The sequence below is a fragment of the Lichenostomus cassidix genome, chromosome 2 (genome assembly GCF_008360975.1).
Source record: "Lichenostomus cassidix isolate B80296 chromosome 2, HeHo_3.0, whole genome shotgun sequence".
Classification (NCBI taxonomy): domain Eukaryota; kingdom Metazoa; phylum Chordata; class Aves; order Passeriformes; family Meliphagidae; genus Lichenostomus; species Lichenostomus cassidix.
Window position 1 is genome coordinate 17741492 of NC_139482.1, and position 18191 is coordinate 17759682.

At 36.3% G+C, this 18191-nt stretch overlaps 1 protein-coding gene across 2 annotated transcripts in view; it reads left to right on the forward strand.

The window, feature by feature from the left end:
- PIP4K2A (phosphatidylinositol-5-phosphate 4-kinase type 2 alpha) overlaps positions 1 to 18191 on the forward strand; it is a 108230-nt gene that overhangs the window by 77795 nt on the left and 12244 nt on the right. Inside the window, exons 5-6 of one of the 2 annotated variants that reach the window (XM_085050539.1) lie at positions 9495 to 9641; positions 12273 to 12311. In XM_085050539.1, coding sequence (XP_084906665.1) covers positions 9495 to 9641; positions 12273 to 12311 — 186 coding nt within the window. The remainder of the gene's footprint in view (positions 1 to 9494; positions 9642 to 12272; positions 12312 to 18191) is intronic. The other variant, XM_085050540.1, reaches the window with a different exon arrangement.

An 18191-nucleotide genomic window follows, 5' to 3' on the forward strand; every position in this document is an offset into this window, starting at 1 on the left:
AGAGGGGAGCTTAATAACTTAGATGTGAGTTGCTCCATTCCAGCTGGAACTGATGCCTGAAGACAGTCCAAGAACCTTCTAATTCACCAGTGTGGATGTAACTTTCTGGTTTCTGTAGGATGACACAGGTGCAGTAGAACAAGACTTTTCAGATGCTGCACTGGTACTCCTGTAAAACAAGTTCTCTTCAGTTCGGTTTTATTGTGGCATACTCTCTTTTGCCAATGGAGCAAATGTCAAGTTCCCTCTATTGATTTTCATACCTTACTGTCCAGTATCTCTCTTGATTGTTAATTGCCCACTGGAATGCCAAATATGGGATTTTTTGGGAAAAGTCTGCTTGCTAGCTTTTCTCCAATTTCAGTTCACTGATTGCCAGCAGCACTCACCACATATGTGAAAACTCCTGGCCCAGATAACTGTGCTTCACAGCCCACAGCCCTAGTGTGATTGGAATGGTTTGGAACTTCTGGTGGCTCACCCCTGCAGCTTACCCTGTGCCAGTCTGCTCTGAGAACAGAGCTGTATTTGAAAGGCTCAGCCTTCCAAAAAAGGGAGTGTGCAGACCCAATTACATAGTGCAGGGATCATCCTGGAAAGACCAGCCTTTTTCAGGTGCATGAAGGCTAAGGAGGTGATTCCTGTGAATTTTAGAAGGCTTTTTCTCCCTTTTCCCCCCAAAGGAACTGAAATTAGATAATCTGTCCATTAAGAACAGTATCTTGTTAATTTTCAACATCTTGCACCCTCTTTCACCTGCCCAAGAAGGCAGTAATTGTCTTGCATTACTTCTGACATAAATATGAGTGAAATTCATGCCATTTATGACAGATCATCTCTTTCAGGTTTTGTTTTTTCCCCTCTGCAAATTCATTCCAGGTTCCTTTCCCAGGTTGAAACTCTGAATGAATTTCGTTTAACCCATAATATTTACTCACCTGTTTCCTTGTTAAGGCTAACAGCACCAGGCTGATAGAATCATTCTAGACCTTGAAAGCACCTCTGTCCTTGCTTAGGGACCAAACAAACCTTATCAAATGTTTTCCAAGACTGCTTGAACTGCTTAACAATAAACACCAGAGGAGACAGCTATCTTGAAACAAAGAATGCTGGAGAGGGAACCAGCACTAGGCAGAAGAGTGATACTTGATGTGTCCTTCATTCATCAAAATAGTTTTTATCCTGGCTTTTGCAAAGAAACTGTTGTTCTCCTTGCACCTTTTTGAATTACAGAGCTACCAGTGAGGCATCTGGGAGTTTGTGTGGTTAGCAGAGAAATGTAGCACAGCAGCTTTTCCCATGAACCTCCAAAATCTAATTCCAAGTAATAGTTATTTTTTGGTGAAGTCACCAAAGGGTTAGATAGAGACATGTGGACTGCCACTGTCAAGTAGAAATAAAGGTTATGTTATCAGTAACTGGAAGTCATGGAGATGTATAGTTCACAAGCCCATCCAGTTCTTTTAGTCCTTCATGTCTCCATCTGTCTGAAGGTATAATAACCTGTCTGTTCTTTGGAGCTCAGAGGAACTGAGCTTGTAGTTACATGGTCTGTGTATGTAGGAGTTTACAAAAGGAGTGGGAATAGTTCATTGCCTGTAGACAATTTTAAGTTTAAAAATCCCAAATCTAAATTGGTACTCTTTAAATCATCAAAGATGATCTGATAAAAGATAAATACCAAGCCTAGGGCTACATGCTAGAAGTGTGTGTGTAAATAACTGAAAGTGAACTGAGCTTGAAGGAGTATCAGGACAAGTTATAGAAATAGCATATATGTATATATAGTGATTCCAACTTAAAATTGTTGAATTGTAAATAATAATCCTGAGAATTGTAAATTATACTTGCTATCCAAAATTGAGTTGCATTTGTTCGTTTACCCTGTCTGATATGCCTTTTTTTATAGTGGCAGTCAGGCCCACAACCTCAGACAGATGGTGAACACTTCAGTCTAAATACTGACACTTTCTGTCAACTCATCAGATGAGTCTGACACTTTTAGTATTGAGTAGAAACACTAGAGATAATTATTTTCTTTTCCAAAGTTAAGAGAAAAAAAGCAAAACACTGAGCAAAACAAACCACTAAGTGAACAGGAGGAATAATGCCTTTCTCGATGTTTTTAGTGGCAAAGCATCCTGTGTTTTATGACTAGACTATAAAGTCCATCATGTATGCATCAGCCTTCTATCTACATTTGAAAGACAAAATGGCCTAGAGCTAGGTTTTGAAGTGTTGTGGTAAATACAAATACATATATGGCATGCTAGGTTCTTATTCTGTGAGTCTCCACACTAGCCAGTTTCTAACTACAGTAATATTTTTTGATACATAGTTTGAAATACTGCTTTTAGTCACATTTTAATGATAGTTTGCAATCTGTTTGGACTCCCTGTATTATTGGTATATTGTCAGTTATTAGTAGAACTCTTCTCACCACTCTTAGGTGTTACTCAGCTGAATGTCATTTACTTATCAAATGCATCAGAAGCATTGATATGCTCAAATGGGTCAGAGTTTCAAATATTAGAAAAACTATTGCTTTATTGGCACACAGATGTAGCTGGACCATTTAAAATTGTGCAAGTTAAGCATGTTTATACTAAATAGTATTTGAGAGCAAAGTCAAATATTAATTAGAAATACCTCCAAATGTAGTGTGATTTTGTTTTAAACCTAGTCTCCTGACCCCAAGAACATGGACCAGAAAAATGGAATTAAACGTACTACTCCTTTTGGCATTGCTAAGGGAGGGTTCAGCAGAGTCATCTGTGATAAGTGCATTGTCAGGATTTCACCCTGTGTTTAAGGAGTGGGTAATAACCTGCATCCTCCTAAAGGAAAACTTTCTATTTCATAATATATTCAAATTATGTTTATATATTTCTTTTGGATATATTGTCCTGTGCAAAAATTTTATTAATTTATATGAAATATAGAATATATATTGTAGATGTTACTGTATTTGTAGACATTTTCTAAAGTACGAATATTATTTTCAAGAGCAAAAATCAGTAACAGTTTAGTAAAATTCTGACAGCAGATTTTACAGTATCTGAAATGTCAGAATCAAGACAACCTGCCCTTTCCAGTGATATTAACTTGCTTTAAATCTTAAATTGGTATAAATTGGTGTAAAAGAGGAGTCCTGGCTCTTTGAGAACAGATGATGGGCAGGATAAAAATTTTTAAAAAATAAACAAAAGCAATTTTAGTGTCTCAGGTAAACCAACACCTTTTAAACACCTCCTTCCTTTTTCATTAAAATGGAATTCAAGAGGGATGCCTTATTCCTCAGTGCTGACACCCAAGTAACTTTAGTAAAGCAAAGGGAAGCCATCTCCAAGGAGGGGACAAGAGGGAATTGTTAGTGCACAAACCTTCCAGCGTAATGCTCCTGATGAGTGCAGGTACCCTCTAGGTTTTCTGTAGGCTGCTGTCCCTGCTGATGGCACAATTCTCTTCCCTGCACAGGTAATTGCATGCAGAACTGACACCTATTGCACTGCCTGTTTGTCTCCCTGGCAACCAGCAGAAATAGTGAATGGTGCTAAAGGAGAGGGACTGCCCCTTTACCAGAGGCAGCAAACAGTGGAGTGATGGGGAAGTGAACGGGAAGAAAGGAAAGAATAGAATGAGCAAAAAAGGGGAAATGACAGCATAAAAGACAAAACAAAAGCAGAAAAATATGGCCTTAGCTGCTGGAGAGGAAAAAAAAATATGAAACAAACAGGAAAGCAAAGGAAAGTGGAGAAAATGTAGGCAATATGGTGAAAGCAGGAGAAATTGCACCAAAAACAGAGTTCAGGGCTACATGGGAATCGAGGAACAGCACAAGGTTGTTGTGTGGAACATAGGAGAAAAATTAAAATCCTAAATGGGTAGATATTGAAATAGAAATACATTGTAGTAGGCTAAAACTAATTTTGTCCAAGAATTGGTGACAACATAGTCTGGAGAATATCCCAGAAATGAAAGTGGAGACTAGGTGCCTAGGAATTTGCACTAACACGCTGAAGCAGAGCTACATTTCAGATTGTATCATCCTCCCTCCATGTCATTACTTGCACAGGTTATCAGTGGCTCCCTCCCAACCCCCATCCCTGCTTTTCCTGCATGAGTTGTACTAATATGTATCACAAAAAGAAGGGAAAAGGTAAAAAGGCGAAGCAAGAGAGTATAATGTAATGTTATTTAAACACAAATGTGAATGAAGAAGGATTTATGCTGTGTAATGGTGAAGAGGTGAAGATTTCTGTGAGGTTTGCAAAGAAATGCAGTTGAAAAAAGCCTTTCAGCAGTTCCTTGTGAGAATCAAGAGGCAGCACAGAACACAGCCTCTGCCCTGTGCTAAGATAACTGACTTGTGAAGCAGCTTTGATCTGAAAAAACAGGAGAAGCAGAAAAACTAGAGATGAGAATACATGTGTTCTCATGCAAACAGTGTGCGTTTCACCTGCATCCAGTGGGCCCACTCTTCCTATAGAAGAGGTGACCCTGAAAATGGGAAACTCACTAGTGTGGTCATCAAATGGAATTGCAGAAGGGTGATAAGCAAAGGGACCACACAACTGGAACTCTAACCAAAAAACACACTGAAAGTCTTCCCTGAAAGGTGTGACATTTCATAGATAAATAACTACACAAAACGGCAGAATGGACTTGGCTGCACTCAATCTGTTCAGGCCTGGGTTTCACCAGCAGATATGTTCTGTATATTTGTTGGTTTTTATGTCTGTAAGCTATTGATGCTGTGCACAACACTTTTCAGAAGAGATCAGTCCACACAGTGGCTCAGTTGTAGCAATACCAAGTATACTATTCCTGGTAACAGACCTGCAGCTTGGATAATCATGTGTGGTGGTAACATTGAGATTACACTGCACTTAGAAGGAAAAATAACTGGCCATGTCTAAAACAATGTGAAATGTAAGGCTGCAAATCACAGGGCTCGTATATAAAAACCTGTATATTTATTGAATACTTCTTTAAATGAAATTATGTTCTTACATGGCTTATTTGAAGAAAACAGCTTTATATGCCTTGAAAATCTGTACCTTTCTCGGGTATGCTGTAGTTTGGCTAATTAAACCTTGCAATGTATCATGTAAGTACCCAATGCATAATAGTCTGTGAAATTATTAGGGCACAGGAAAATAGCAATAAGTGGAATATTTATAACTCTGAACAAGTTCTCAATCTTTTTGGCAGGGAGTGATTCCACATGTTGATGCTTGTGCACAAAATACATTGGTGAAGGACATTTCTGATTACAGACAAGAGAATACAAAAGAAAAAGTTGAATGCAAAAATTATTATAAATGTCTAGTCCTGCACAACATCCCCAAATGGTTTTAAACAATTATGTAACTTGCTGTTCAATTTCTTTAATGCAAGTATCCTGGTGAATGTATGTAGGCTTGTCACATAAGCATTGAATAATTCAAGAACTGTTTCCTTAATCATGATATAGAAAACTGTGAAAACAATATATAAAGGGGTAACAGAGAATGAGCATGTTGTGTTTCTGAATGTTTGCAAAATAGGGCTAACTGTGAGAAATAGGAATGTTGACTTTTCACATAGAACCAAGACAGGTATAATTCAGGATTTAATCTTCACTGATGTCAAATCATTCCACACATGATCTCCAAGTGGAGGAGGAGAAATGGTAGAAACAGAAATTTTACTCTGTGTTTTTCTAAAACGAGCCAAAAGTAGTAAAACCTCTTCGTCAATAAATTCATTATGTTATCTTTTTATGTATCTGATACCTGACTCGCATTGTCATAGGGAAGAAAGAAGCTAATGAGATAGGAAAAGCTCTGTTCTTGCTAAGGAATCTTGAAGCTGTATTTATACAAAAATTAATGCGAAAATAGGATCATGAAGAATTTCTTACTAGTTTTCAACTCGAAGCATGGGGTTCAAGACAACTGAGAAACTTCCTTATTTGAAACCTGTGCTGCACAGCTGACAAAATGTGTCAATATGCTGACATTACTTTACTATGTTAATGATATTGTCCTCATGCTGTGCACAAACATGAAAATTGTCTGAATTAACAAAAAGTGATGGGGTGTTTATTACAACACTCATTTTAAAAAAGATGGATTTTGTTACTGCATATAAGGACTTGTAAATGTATTAGCTGAGTATTATAGTTTTATTTAGCAAGTCTGCTTAGTAGAATTGTTTTAATGTTCTTTTTAGAAAAAATTAACATAAAGGAGTGAAGGTCTTTCACTGAAATTTAGCAGTCCTGTTAAGCATGTACTGGCTTATTTTCTAGGCTCACTTTTTTTCCAGCTGTGAGTGGGAAACTTCAGGAAATCATTCCTTAAAAGCACCTTGAGGTGACTAAATTGCTACTTCCTTTATGTCAAGATGGACAAATTGAAAATCTGCCAACCACAGTCACCAGTGCAAGTCCTGCTGGACTCCCACCCAAACAGATGACACGTTTTGCCTCCTCTGTGATGCAGATATGGGGGATTGATAGTTTCAAAGGTAGGAAGTTCTAGACCAACCTTGTAGATGCTGAAAGCAAGTGGCATTCTTCCCTCTTTCCTTTGTCTCCCCATCAGGATAAGAAATAACATCATAGGAAACACTGAAATTATTTTAGAGGCTTTTCTTTAAATTGCAATGACATGTGTGTCCACAGTCAGCAGCAAATGGGAAACAACTGTGCAGTACTACATGGTCTGCTTTGAGAGGGTCTCTTAGAAGCTTGCAAGAACACAGCCATGTCCCCTTTTTATCAAGAGAAGTAGTATTAGCAGAGCTTTCCATGGCCTGTGTTGCATGCTGGTAACACTGCCTTATTGCAAGGCTTTGTTTGCACACTATGGAAATGAAACAACAGCGCTAGCAAATGGCAAACCCTAACTTATAAATAGGAGTGAAGCACCTCTCATTAGTGGCCTTTTTGTCCTTATTACATAATAGAGAACAGTTTGGGAGGGGGTTGTATAATGCTAACCAGATGATTTATTTTATGATATCACAGTGGGTATGCTGCCCATGTTCTGTTAATGGCATTGCCATTTTACAGATGGGTATGCTTGTGACCAGGAAGGTTAAAATCCGAGAGTTAGCAGTAGCTAGGGCTGAAGAGATGATTTAAGTGTGAAGACTGGCAGTCACAGCTGAGAGGAAGGGCAGGGGGTTCCTAGTCTGGTACTCAAGAGGCCTAGCTGGCATTCCTTCACAGGGCACAAACTGTATGATTTCAGATAAAGGTTCTGCATCTCAGATCCCCATATGGAAAATTAGAGCAATAGTATTTTTTTAATTCAAATTCTGTAATTAAAAGCCATAGGTTTAGGAATGGCTGAATCCATTAAAGAGCAGCTAGAAATTCTGTGACACTAAACTCTTGTTGGAAGCTAGATTCATTTTGATCATCCTTGTAGAACATAATCTTCTTAAAGTAGAAGTCACTTAGCAAATGTTTTTATAGGAACAACCCTTCCTACCTTTTATAAAGCTTTAGAAAAGTATTTACCTTTAGGATGTATGCCAAGTACTTGCTGTTTATAAAAAAAATAATCAATGTATTTTTGCTAGTATGGATTAGTACTTTAATGTTTGGATCTTTAAGAGAAATCATGGTCAAAATAAGCTGTATATCTTGTAATGTGTTTTAAGTGCTTTGTGATGTTGGTAACAGCCCTATGACTGAAAATCCTCCCATTTGAGAACTCCAGCTTAAAACTTCTGTATCTTTTAAGTACAGGAATCCTCTCAGGTGCAAACTGATGGATCTTTGTGCACTGCTCACGACTGACATTGCTTTTGTGGCCTTTTACTGCCAAACTTTTGTTTCCATTTTGAGGCATATAATCATACTCCCTTCCTAACATTCTGATCTGTATTCACTGAGTCTCTGCAGCACCATAGGATGTTTTGCCTATTCATAGGCAGTTTGAGCTTAAAAATGCTTTGCTGTGAAGTGGCACGACTACATGGTGTCTTTGTTCTCTGCTTCAGGGTTTGAATCTGCAGTACAGCTCCAGGGCAGGCAGAAAGGGGAGTTACAGCCCAAAATGTGCCAGCAAGATTCTACAGGGCTCACACATCAGTCCAAATTGGTTTCAAATCACAGTCAACAGTTTCCATATTTGTTGTTAATTTTCTTTGTTTCTTGGTGGACAGGATTGCTTTCAGGACTCTGAAGTCTTGCTGTTTTTATTTTGCCAATTAAAAAGTCACTCTGTGATATATGCAGATTCCAGTATAAAGTTAGTGACAAAAAAATCCTTAAAATGAGCAGAGAAGCCCAAAATTGCAAAATCTCCAGGGTTCCAAGAGCTTTGTTACCTTATTTGATACCAAATACTACCTGCCTTTTTTAAACAATTTGAATGGCTTACTCAGTTAACTTTTTCTAAATTCTTCTAAAATCTGTGTTTCTAATAACTGGGTCACTTTGGCACAAAAGAAATGGCAGCTTCAGTATTCAGTGAATATTTAAAAGCTGGCTGTGGGTTAGATTTCATGTTTCAAATTTGGGCCTTGATTTTTTACATTTTCTCCAAGTTCCTCTGTTTGAGACTTGATGCTAACAGAAAGGAAAGCTGGCAAGTCCTTTTCTGGTTTGCATCATTGTGACTTAACTTTTCCTTTGGTTCCACAAAATATATTATGTGAATGTGTTTGAGTAGGATTACTATAGTGTGGGCATTTTTATTCTGGGAATAAAAATTCATCCTTCAGTAGTTACCACTGTCAGTGTGTGTCTGCTTTTTCTGCTTCCTCCAGTGGACTTTCTAATAGAACAATTACTTGTAAGGCAAGTGATTGGAAAAAAAGAAAGACAGGTTGCAGGTGGCAAATTTTTTCAAGGCTGATAGCCCATTTGTAATGGAATATAGTGACCTTAAGGAAATATAAGGATTGGTAAATAAAAAAATACGCGGAATTTGCACTTCATTGCTCAGCTCTATTGACCCTGAAATGCAACCACCACATAGGAAGTAGCAGAAAGTTGGTGATAATAAATAACACCCCTTGCAGGTGACAACACCATAAATGTTCATCATAAGAAACAAGTATTGAGGAGGAACATACAATTTAGATATGGTCTGGGACAACACTGTACAAATTACAGCAGTGTGATGTTCAAAAAAATACTTGGGTTTTGACATAAGTACCAAATATGTTATCTGCTTAGGTTTGCTTTTTATGTTAACCTAGAAGTTAAAAGGTCTGTCCAATGGAGTCTCCTCTTTCTGTGAGATTGTCTGTGGAAGTAAAAAGTTTTAAGTTAAGCAGTTCAATATTTCAATTTTTAATCACTGGCCTAAAAGCAGAATGGACTTCTGGTAATGGGGGTTGTTTATGCATAATTTTTGAAGATTTGTGGCCACACAAGTATTCAGCAAATAAATGTGTTGTTTCTGGGTATTTTATATCTAAAGTCTAAATATATATTTATATTGTATATGTCAATCCTCATTTCTGTTTTTTTTCTTTTCATTCTGCAGTTTATTGTGGAGTGTCATGGGAATACACTTCTTCCCCAGTTTTTGGGCATGTACCGGCTTACTGTTGATGGAGTTGAAGTATATATGGTTGTTACAAGAAATGTGTTCAGCCATCGTTTATCTGTTTATAGAAAATATGATTTAAAGGTGAGAAATAACTGCTGATAACTGACAAAGCTGAAAATCTTTACTATAAATGTTAGATTATGATGATGCTTGAATATTGCTTAGAATTTTAATTAATTTAAAATTGTGTTGTGCAAAAGCCAGCATTAACTGATTTAATTCTGCACCTAGGTTTAGCAAAACCAAAGGGTGGTTTTATAGACATTATACAAATTTGTTTGTTTTGTGCTTTTTTAAATGCAGCAACTTAGTCAGATATGTTTGTTAAACATTGCTAGTGTTAAAGGTAAAACTCTTCACACTAGTACAGTAATAATTCTGCTTCTTATAGGTTTTTATCAACATTATGGAAAGCCACCATTGATTCTGCAGAGGGCTTTTATAAAACAACTAAATACTACTATTTAAACCAATAAATGCTACTAATGAAATACATCACTATTTCAAAAGCTTAATAATTTATGCAATATTTTTAAAATAATTCAAGTGAAAAGGAGAAGAGTCTTAAAAAAACCAAAATATCTTCTTTTATCAAAAGATCTGTTTTAGTTTTGTTTCAGCAGCTCTATCTGCTCATTGTAATTTTGACAGTAGTTAACATACAGTGCTTACAACAAATACCCAAAATTCCGAAGTCTTAGTCTTTCTACCTAAAGGATTGTATTTTAATTTCCTCCATAAAGTAACCCCTTGGAAACCTACTTCTTTCTAATAAATTGGATTTCTATGTGCTGAACCACTAAGTGCATCTGCATCTTGTTTTAAGATGTTCATTTATCATTCTCTATTAAGAGATTTGTAATGCTATGTAGTGCACAATCCCTTCCTACTGTCAAGTCTCCCTGGCAATTGCTTAGCTAGTTGACTGAACTTGATTTATAAGAACTGATTTCTAGATTGTCAACAATTTACTTTCTGTTATTTAGTATTATTGGCAGCAGTAACTACCAGAGAAAGTCAGGGTTTTTTTAATTTGAGAGAACTGTGGTTTAGAGCATCATAATGTCCAGATGCATTAAAAAGGGCATGAAAGCACAACAGAAAGGAACAGTAATTATATAGTATGTTCTTAACATTGGTGTCAACAGCTCTTGCTGTTATTTACCTCTGTGAATGCTTCTGTACTCTATTCAGTTTGTCCAGCTGGACAGCATTGCTTTAATTTCTCATGCAATTCAAATTTACCATCAATATCATGTTCTTCAAAACAATCTCCTTCACTGAACAGATTTATAGTGACACTGCATATATTATAAAAAATTTTTTCTTGTTATTCTTTGCTATGGCATCTGCAGTTGTAGATTTAGAGTCCCTGTTGGTATATGAATATTTTTGACACCAACTTAGAACTCACTTCATAGCACAAGTCTCTACCTCTGTAGATACAAGACAAATAGACCACAGATCAGCACAGGATTTCAAAGGTATTTTCTTGGCCATGGATGCATTTTGTTAAAATTATTTCAATGTCACTTTTTTTGCCAAATGTCAAATTTGGCATTCTCCCTAATTTTTACTGTTGTGAATCTCTTTTTTTTCTTTCCCTTCAGTTTGGTTTTCAGCTGATCTTTTTGCTGGCCTAATAGTCTGTTGGAGCAGAGAATACAATATAAAAGGTGTCTCATGAGTAAACAAAAATGTTAGGCTTTTACCAGGCTTTATTATCAGATAAGAATATAATTAAATCCCTGCTTGCTGGGCCATACACAATAACTAAGAGATACTGTCCTATATATCTTTTCTCTCCATCCTTTCTAAGTTTCTTTCTGTAAACAGAATAAAATGTGCTATAAAAGGATGTGGTTGAGGGTCCTCACATTCTTTTAACTAGTGGGACTCCACTCCTTTACACAATGCACACCTAACAAACAGTAGAGGTAATCTACCCATCTTTCAATATCCAGTTACCATATTTCTAGTTACTATTTCTTGCAGTGCCATTATGTGATAAACAAATGCTGGTTATTTAAAGGTGTGGTCCTGCTCCAAGAAATGTGTATGGACATATATACAGTCTTTTTTTTTGTCAGCTCTAGCTTATTCAGAAAGCACAATATTGCCTATTAGTTTTAATTAAAAAATAAATTAAAAAAGAATATCCAAAATGTCTTCAGCAAGCACACTGTAAGTCTTGTGAATCCACAGTGGGTCTCTTCTCTCCATTTTGCTGTGAGATGCATTGTTCTTGTTTGTACTTTATGATCTTTTAAATACTTTTTGTGTTTATATTGTGTGACTTCCTTTCAAATGTGTATTACAAATGTCCAAACAGTTATACAGAATAGGTTAGTCCATGTCCATACAGCTAAATTGGCACAAAAAGATGAGAAGTCTGCCAAGCAAACTGAACTTCCACCGTGATATACTCAAAATGAGGATGAGAGATGAGGAAAAGCTCCAGGAATTAGGAGGATAATAGATGTGTAGAGCATTGGAGGATTTAATCCATCTTTCTTCTCTCATGATGCATCTTCTTCACGTGATTGCAGCAGTTCAGCAGTCCTGGACATTCTACCTACTGTATCACCTTTCTTTAAAACATTTCTCAAGTTCAGAAGGATACAGTTCATCCACTTTTTGACCTGTTATCATAAGATTTTCAAATTAGTTTCTGACATATGCACATTTTTAGATCAATTTTTTCTGTTTCAGGGCTCTACTGTGGCTCGAGAAGCCAGTGACAAAGAAAAGGTATGGTGCATTTCTGTTTCTTTTTCAATTAATTAACCTGCTAGCTAGACTCAGAACCAACATAACCACTGCTGTTCTGCCTCTTTCCTTTTTTTCTGCCATATTCTTCCCTCTTGAGTTCTACCTTATCCCTCTTTTATCTTTCCTCTATTTCCTGCAGACCTTTGAATATTGGTTTGCAAAGGTGTTGAAATTTCAGAGGTAAGTGAGCCAATCCTCTTCCTCCTCCTTTTCCTTTTCTCTTCTTAGTTTATTCAGGGCCTGCCCTGAAGGTAGGAAAACATCAGAACTTTGTTCCCTTCTCTCCTGCTTCATCTTCTTTCTCTTCCTCTTTTAATACTGAGATTTATGAATACTCCATGTCAGTTAATGGAATTATATGATGTCTTCTAAACTGAATGCAAGGATGAACCAAACCTTGAATTGTGAGAACCTTTGGGTATGTAAAGCTCATACAAATGAGCAAATGACTGACAGATGTACATGTAGCTATAATGAGAGACAGTCTCCCTCTAATTCTGGGATGAAACTTTGCTCTAAAAGGAAATAGATCGCTTTGTTTTTCTTCACCTTCAACTTCAGTTCATTTGGAAAATATGATGTTCTGAAAATCACTTTTTCTTTGTGGTTTTAGTGAAATAGCCAGATGGCATTTTAGGAGAGGTTTCTCTGGAGATTCTACAGATAATTGGAAGTGGAACATAGTCTCCATCATCTAAGACTTCTTACATCTCAAATTTGGGTAAAATCTAACAACCCATGGCTCTTGTTTTCTTAATTTGTCCAGGCACATTCCTCCTGAATTAGCATAAGATCATTCAACAGTTCACTTAAGAGACTTCATTTTATGTTGTCCCCAGATTCCGTTCCGATCATTTGTTTTTCTCCTAAGCCTTAGTTGTACCACACCTGCCTACTCTGAGTCTTCTACAGATCACACAACTGCACTGAGGGGTAAGGGACATGCAGTAGCCATCAGTTCTTGCTGCATGCAAAACTCTGTGCCAAGTTTTTTCACCTTTCCTAAGCCATGATGGAACTGATGGAACACTTAAAATTCTTCTTCCAGCATTGGGCAATACCACATCCTACATGCCAGCTGCAGTTACAACTGCCAGCATTAGCTCTCCTTTGCTGTCCTGGGCCCTCAAGATCATGTCTTGAATGGTCTCCATTCTTTCCTTCTCATCTGTTTTTGTTCTTGTTTAGTGGTGCAACTGTAGTGTTTTTAAAGTGGAGGAATTAACCCTTCAGTCTCTTACAAACAATACCTAATGTCACTGAAAACCTCTGCTGTAATATTAAAATAATCTGATAGAAATGAGGAGCACAAATTATTTGGATGGGACTGCTTCAGGCTGCAACATTAATGCTTGGAATAGAACATAAAATTCAACAATATTATGTATAGTCAGCTATACAGGAGCTGATGCTATACGGATGTTTAGTGAAGTAGGTTTGAACAGTTTTAGGAATATACCTAATAATAATAAATTGGTTAATAATAGTAGACGTATACTGTAGTTAACACATTGAGTGAGAACCTCAAAGTATCAGTGCCTTAATTTGCTCCTGTGTAAGTTCATGGCAAAATTACTCTTAAACTTGCTTATAGCTAAGTTGAAACAAAACTGTGTAGTTTTGTATAACTGTATGCAACAATTATTCTCTAATTTAATGTGAAATCATAACTTCTGTAAGGCAGATAACAAAAATTCTTATCAACCTCACATCCAGAGCCTTCCCTTTGATTTTGAGTATTTCTCTGTAAGAAATACGTAAAAACCTCATCTTCTTAATTCTTATTCTGCAATTTTAATTGTTTGATTTCTTGTGGATGGAACTGCACAAAGCTTATTGATGTTGCAAGCAGACAGTCTGAGGCTTTCAGAACAGCTTTCTGTCACTCATCATTCCACTCAAACCCCAGTGCAATGCAGCAGGGAAGTTACAAGCTTGCATTCAGAACAGAGATTTGTAAGAAAGGGAATTATTGGGTAGGTGTCTACGTTCATAGAGGGAACATTTTACACTTTGAGACTCATAGGGTGTCATGCAAAGGGAAGTTAGTATTTTCCTCATTATATGGTTTTTGTTTAAGTTTTGGAGTCTGCTCTCTGATTTGAAAGGGCCAGAATACACTTTGCCTGTGGACTGCAGATATTCAGAACATTTCTCATCTCTATGCTCTGAATCTCCTCCAGTAGGCATGACAACAAATTTACTCACTTAAACTACTGAAATGTTTCTAACACACCATTTCTAGGCTTAATTAAAAAGGGTGTTGTATATTTATATGAATAGACAAGGAAAGTTTGGTTTTGAAGCTCTGAGCAGTTCTAAAGAGCTGCTGTCATGAGATGTGTCTCTGCACATGTGCTACTAATTTCAGGACCTTGAGGACTCTTGACCTGAATATGTAAATGGTCCATTATTCCTAAGTGGCAAGTGAAGCCCTGTAACATGTTTTTTTTACTTCTGTTTTCTCTTAAGTAGATGTCAGTATTTAAAACTTCTTGTTATCTGTGAGAATCTCAAGTCAATCTTAAGATTTGAAATCAACTAGAATTTTTTCACTTGAAAAGGAGGTGGGGGGGAAAGGCATTTTAGCAAATTCTCTGAAGAGTTTTTGGAGTCTCCTATTATAGAAGAAATTGCCCTGAGGGATTAAGCAAAACCAGACAATCTGAAAACCTTAGCTGGTACAGTAAATTATTAGCAAATTTTTAGCCAGATGCAAGCTAAATCATCAATTTATTAATATTATCCTGAAATGACATTAATTTTAATAGAATTTCAATTAATGGCAGTATTATTCAATTACTTATTATAAAGGTATGGCTATTCTCATCTGAGAAAGAGTAATAAAGGAAGCTTTTGGTGCTAAAATGTATGGCTAAAATGTCTGGCAATGGCTAGTTTTTAAATGAGCTTTTAAGTAATTCATATTGAATTTCAAATTACAACATTCAAGTAATCAAATGGTTTTCAGAATATCAAGAATAATATGTTTACTTCTCTTAAAGTCTGAAAACAAAAGAGCAAGTCTTTCAGTCACATTCTAATGCAGACAGTAAATTTTAGATTAATTACTTTGTAAAGGTAAATTTGGTGAAATATATGTTCTTGAATCTTTTTCCTATCAAACGGAAAGTTGTTATTTACTCAGTTAATAAAGAAGAGACAAACATGCAAAAAGATTCAATGGATAAGAAACTGGAGAAAGAAATGTGATTCTGGTTTGGTAATGTAAAATAGGTATTTGTATTCAAACATTTTTTTTAAATCAGTGTTTAGGAAGAAAAGTTTTCTGATTGAGAATAGTACTTTTCCATCCTGTTTGCGGTTTACCTCCTGTTTGACTGTCTTCAGCTGTTTAATATCCTAACATACTGATGAGAAGCTCCAAAACTGTCATTTCAATATTTTGTCAAAATCAGTGTAGAAACAAGTACCATTCCCTTAAATTTCACCTTAACACACAATTCCTTTCATTTGTGTTACAAATGATACTTTTAATAATAAAGGCCTCACTTTCTTGGCAACGTGTATCATAACATGCACTTACAGATGCCTTGGATTTTAAAAGAATGGTATGTTTCAACAGTCAGATTCTGACAGCTGCTCCTTTTCATTTCTTAGACTTTACTACTCTTTTTTTATTTTCATAATTTTAATAGTGGGCATTTTCTATTCATTCTGTGGACAATTTTGCCCTCTTAAGTGAAAGGAGGATAATGCAGAACTCCCCTGGTGGTCTGGCTGCTCACAATTATGCCATACTTGCAGTACGACATCAAATTAGCAGTAACAGCTGAGTCTACTTGTACTGATAAAAGAACTTAAGCTGTTGCTTGTGAGTGAGCAGCTCAGAAAGAAATTTGAAGAAGAAAAATAAAACCTAACTGAACTGATGCCCACCACATTTCATCTTTCTCGATCGTTCCAAAATATGAGCTACTTTTTTCCTGCTGTTTTAGAATTACTAATTTCAGAACAGCGTATTTTTACTTATCTCTTATTAGTGATTTCGATCTGCTTCATGTGCTGGTCTCACACAACAGACTTGTGAAGTGTCTTAGATTTATCTGTGAAACAAATCTCAAGGTTGCAATGTATAGAGATTATAACTTTCGAGACATCACACTGCAAAGATAGGAATAGACATACAGGGGTTTGATTTCAGCATTTAGCCTTCTCATGACTCCAACCCAATTACAGTTTCTCAGAACAAATCACTAGTTTGCCTTTGTTTGGTTTGGGGGGGTGGGGGTGTTTTGTTTTTGTTTAGAAGTCTGCTTTCCATATGTAAAAATAACTTAAAAAAAGAAAAGGGGAATTTTGTGTTGTATTTTATATGTTGCATGTTCATTTTGCAGCAGGAAGACATTAGTGCTAGGGATAATTCTGGATGCATTTCCTTGAGCATTGAAAAGACAGTTTCTATTTTAGTACATGCTTAAATACCTAACCCTTCCACAGCCTCCTGCACAATTTATTTTGTCCTACTAAAATGCTTGTTGTACTGACTAAAGTCATTCCAGTGTTTCCCCTCAAACCCTATTTTGGGGTTACAGCTCTATTTCCATTGCCTTTTACAGACCTGTGAAGTCAAATGGAGCTGCAGACCCTTGTTTGTATAGAAACCCCTGTCTAGGGCAAGGCAATTTGTACAACAAAAGTTTGGACTCAACTCACACAGCTGTTGGAGGGGAAAAGCTGCATAATTCAGCCTTCCAAATGAAGTTATTCTTCCATCTTGTAGATCTAGTGACTCCAGACTTTTCATTCAGTTCAAAATCACCCGTTCCAAATTGTTGCAAACGATGTTAAGCATTATATCCTTTTTCTTTCCCAAATACTGCCTTCTATATATGCTGAAATCTCCTTCTATATATATTTTAAGCCCAGTACGTAAAAAAATTAAGGTGTATGTAGGCCACTTGTTAAAGAAGTCCAGGGTGTGGACCTCCTCCACTCTTGGCAGATGTTTTATATAATTTTCAAAAGTTTTAAATTGTAAGCCAAATTCTTCCATGATTAGCTGTGCAAATAATGTGACTTGTGGCTAGTTCCAAACAAAAAATAAGCCTGCTATGCAACATTTCTCCTAAAACCCAAACTTTGCCTTTGTGAGATGAGAAATTGCTGCCAGGTTGTGAGGACAATTAAACACTTGCTCAGAAACTTACCTGACCTGCGACTATTTTAGCAAGCTGCTTCCAAATGTCAGCATTAATGTTAGCTATGACCATTATTGTTGATGTCATGATGCACACAAAATTCTTCTGGGAAAACAAAATTGCTAAATATTCATTTCAACTCATTAGGATAGGATGCTGAATTAAGATGTGCTAAGAAATACATGAAAATTATTCCCATGTTTGTCTAGAAATAGAACTTCACCCGGTTCTTACATTCCAAGATTTTTTGTTAACTCAAAGCAGTATCATTTCTTACACGATACTTTTATTTTGAATGAGGCTTTACACATTCTGTCATCTTAGTTACTAAGAAATCTGTATTGATTTTCAGCCTTTCAGAGGCAGTGAAATCTTCCTGCCATTAAAATTCTCTGTGACCATGGCAAACTTTGGAATGCAAATCTGAAGTGTGCTGATAACATGGTTTTTTTAATTAATAAATATTTTATATTTGTAAAATCTGTTGTGCCTTTCTTGCATCTTTAAGTAGAGGGTTAAAAACAGTGGAGGTGGTTCAGAAAGAAAATCTATTATTAATTTAGTGGAAGTAGTTAGATGCTCATCTCCTGTGCAGCTCTTAAAATATTTAGTTCTTTAATGACAGTAATATGTTCATTATAATGAATTACATTCCAGGAGAATCTTTTTCCAACAAGGGTTTTGCTTCATTGGAAAT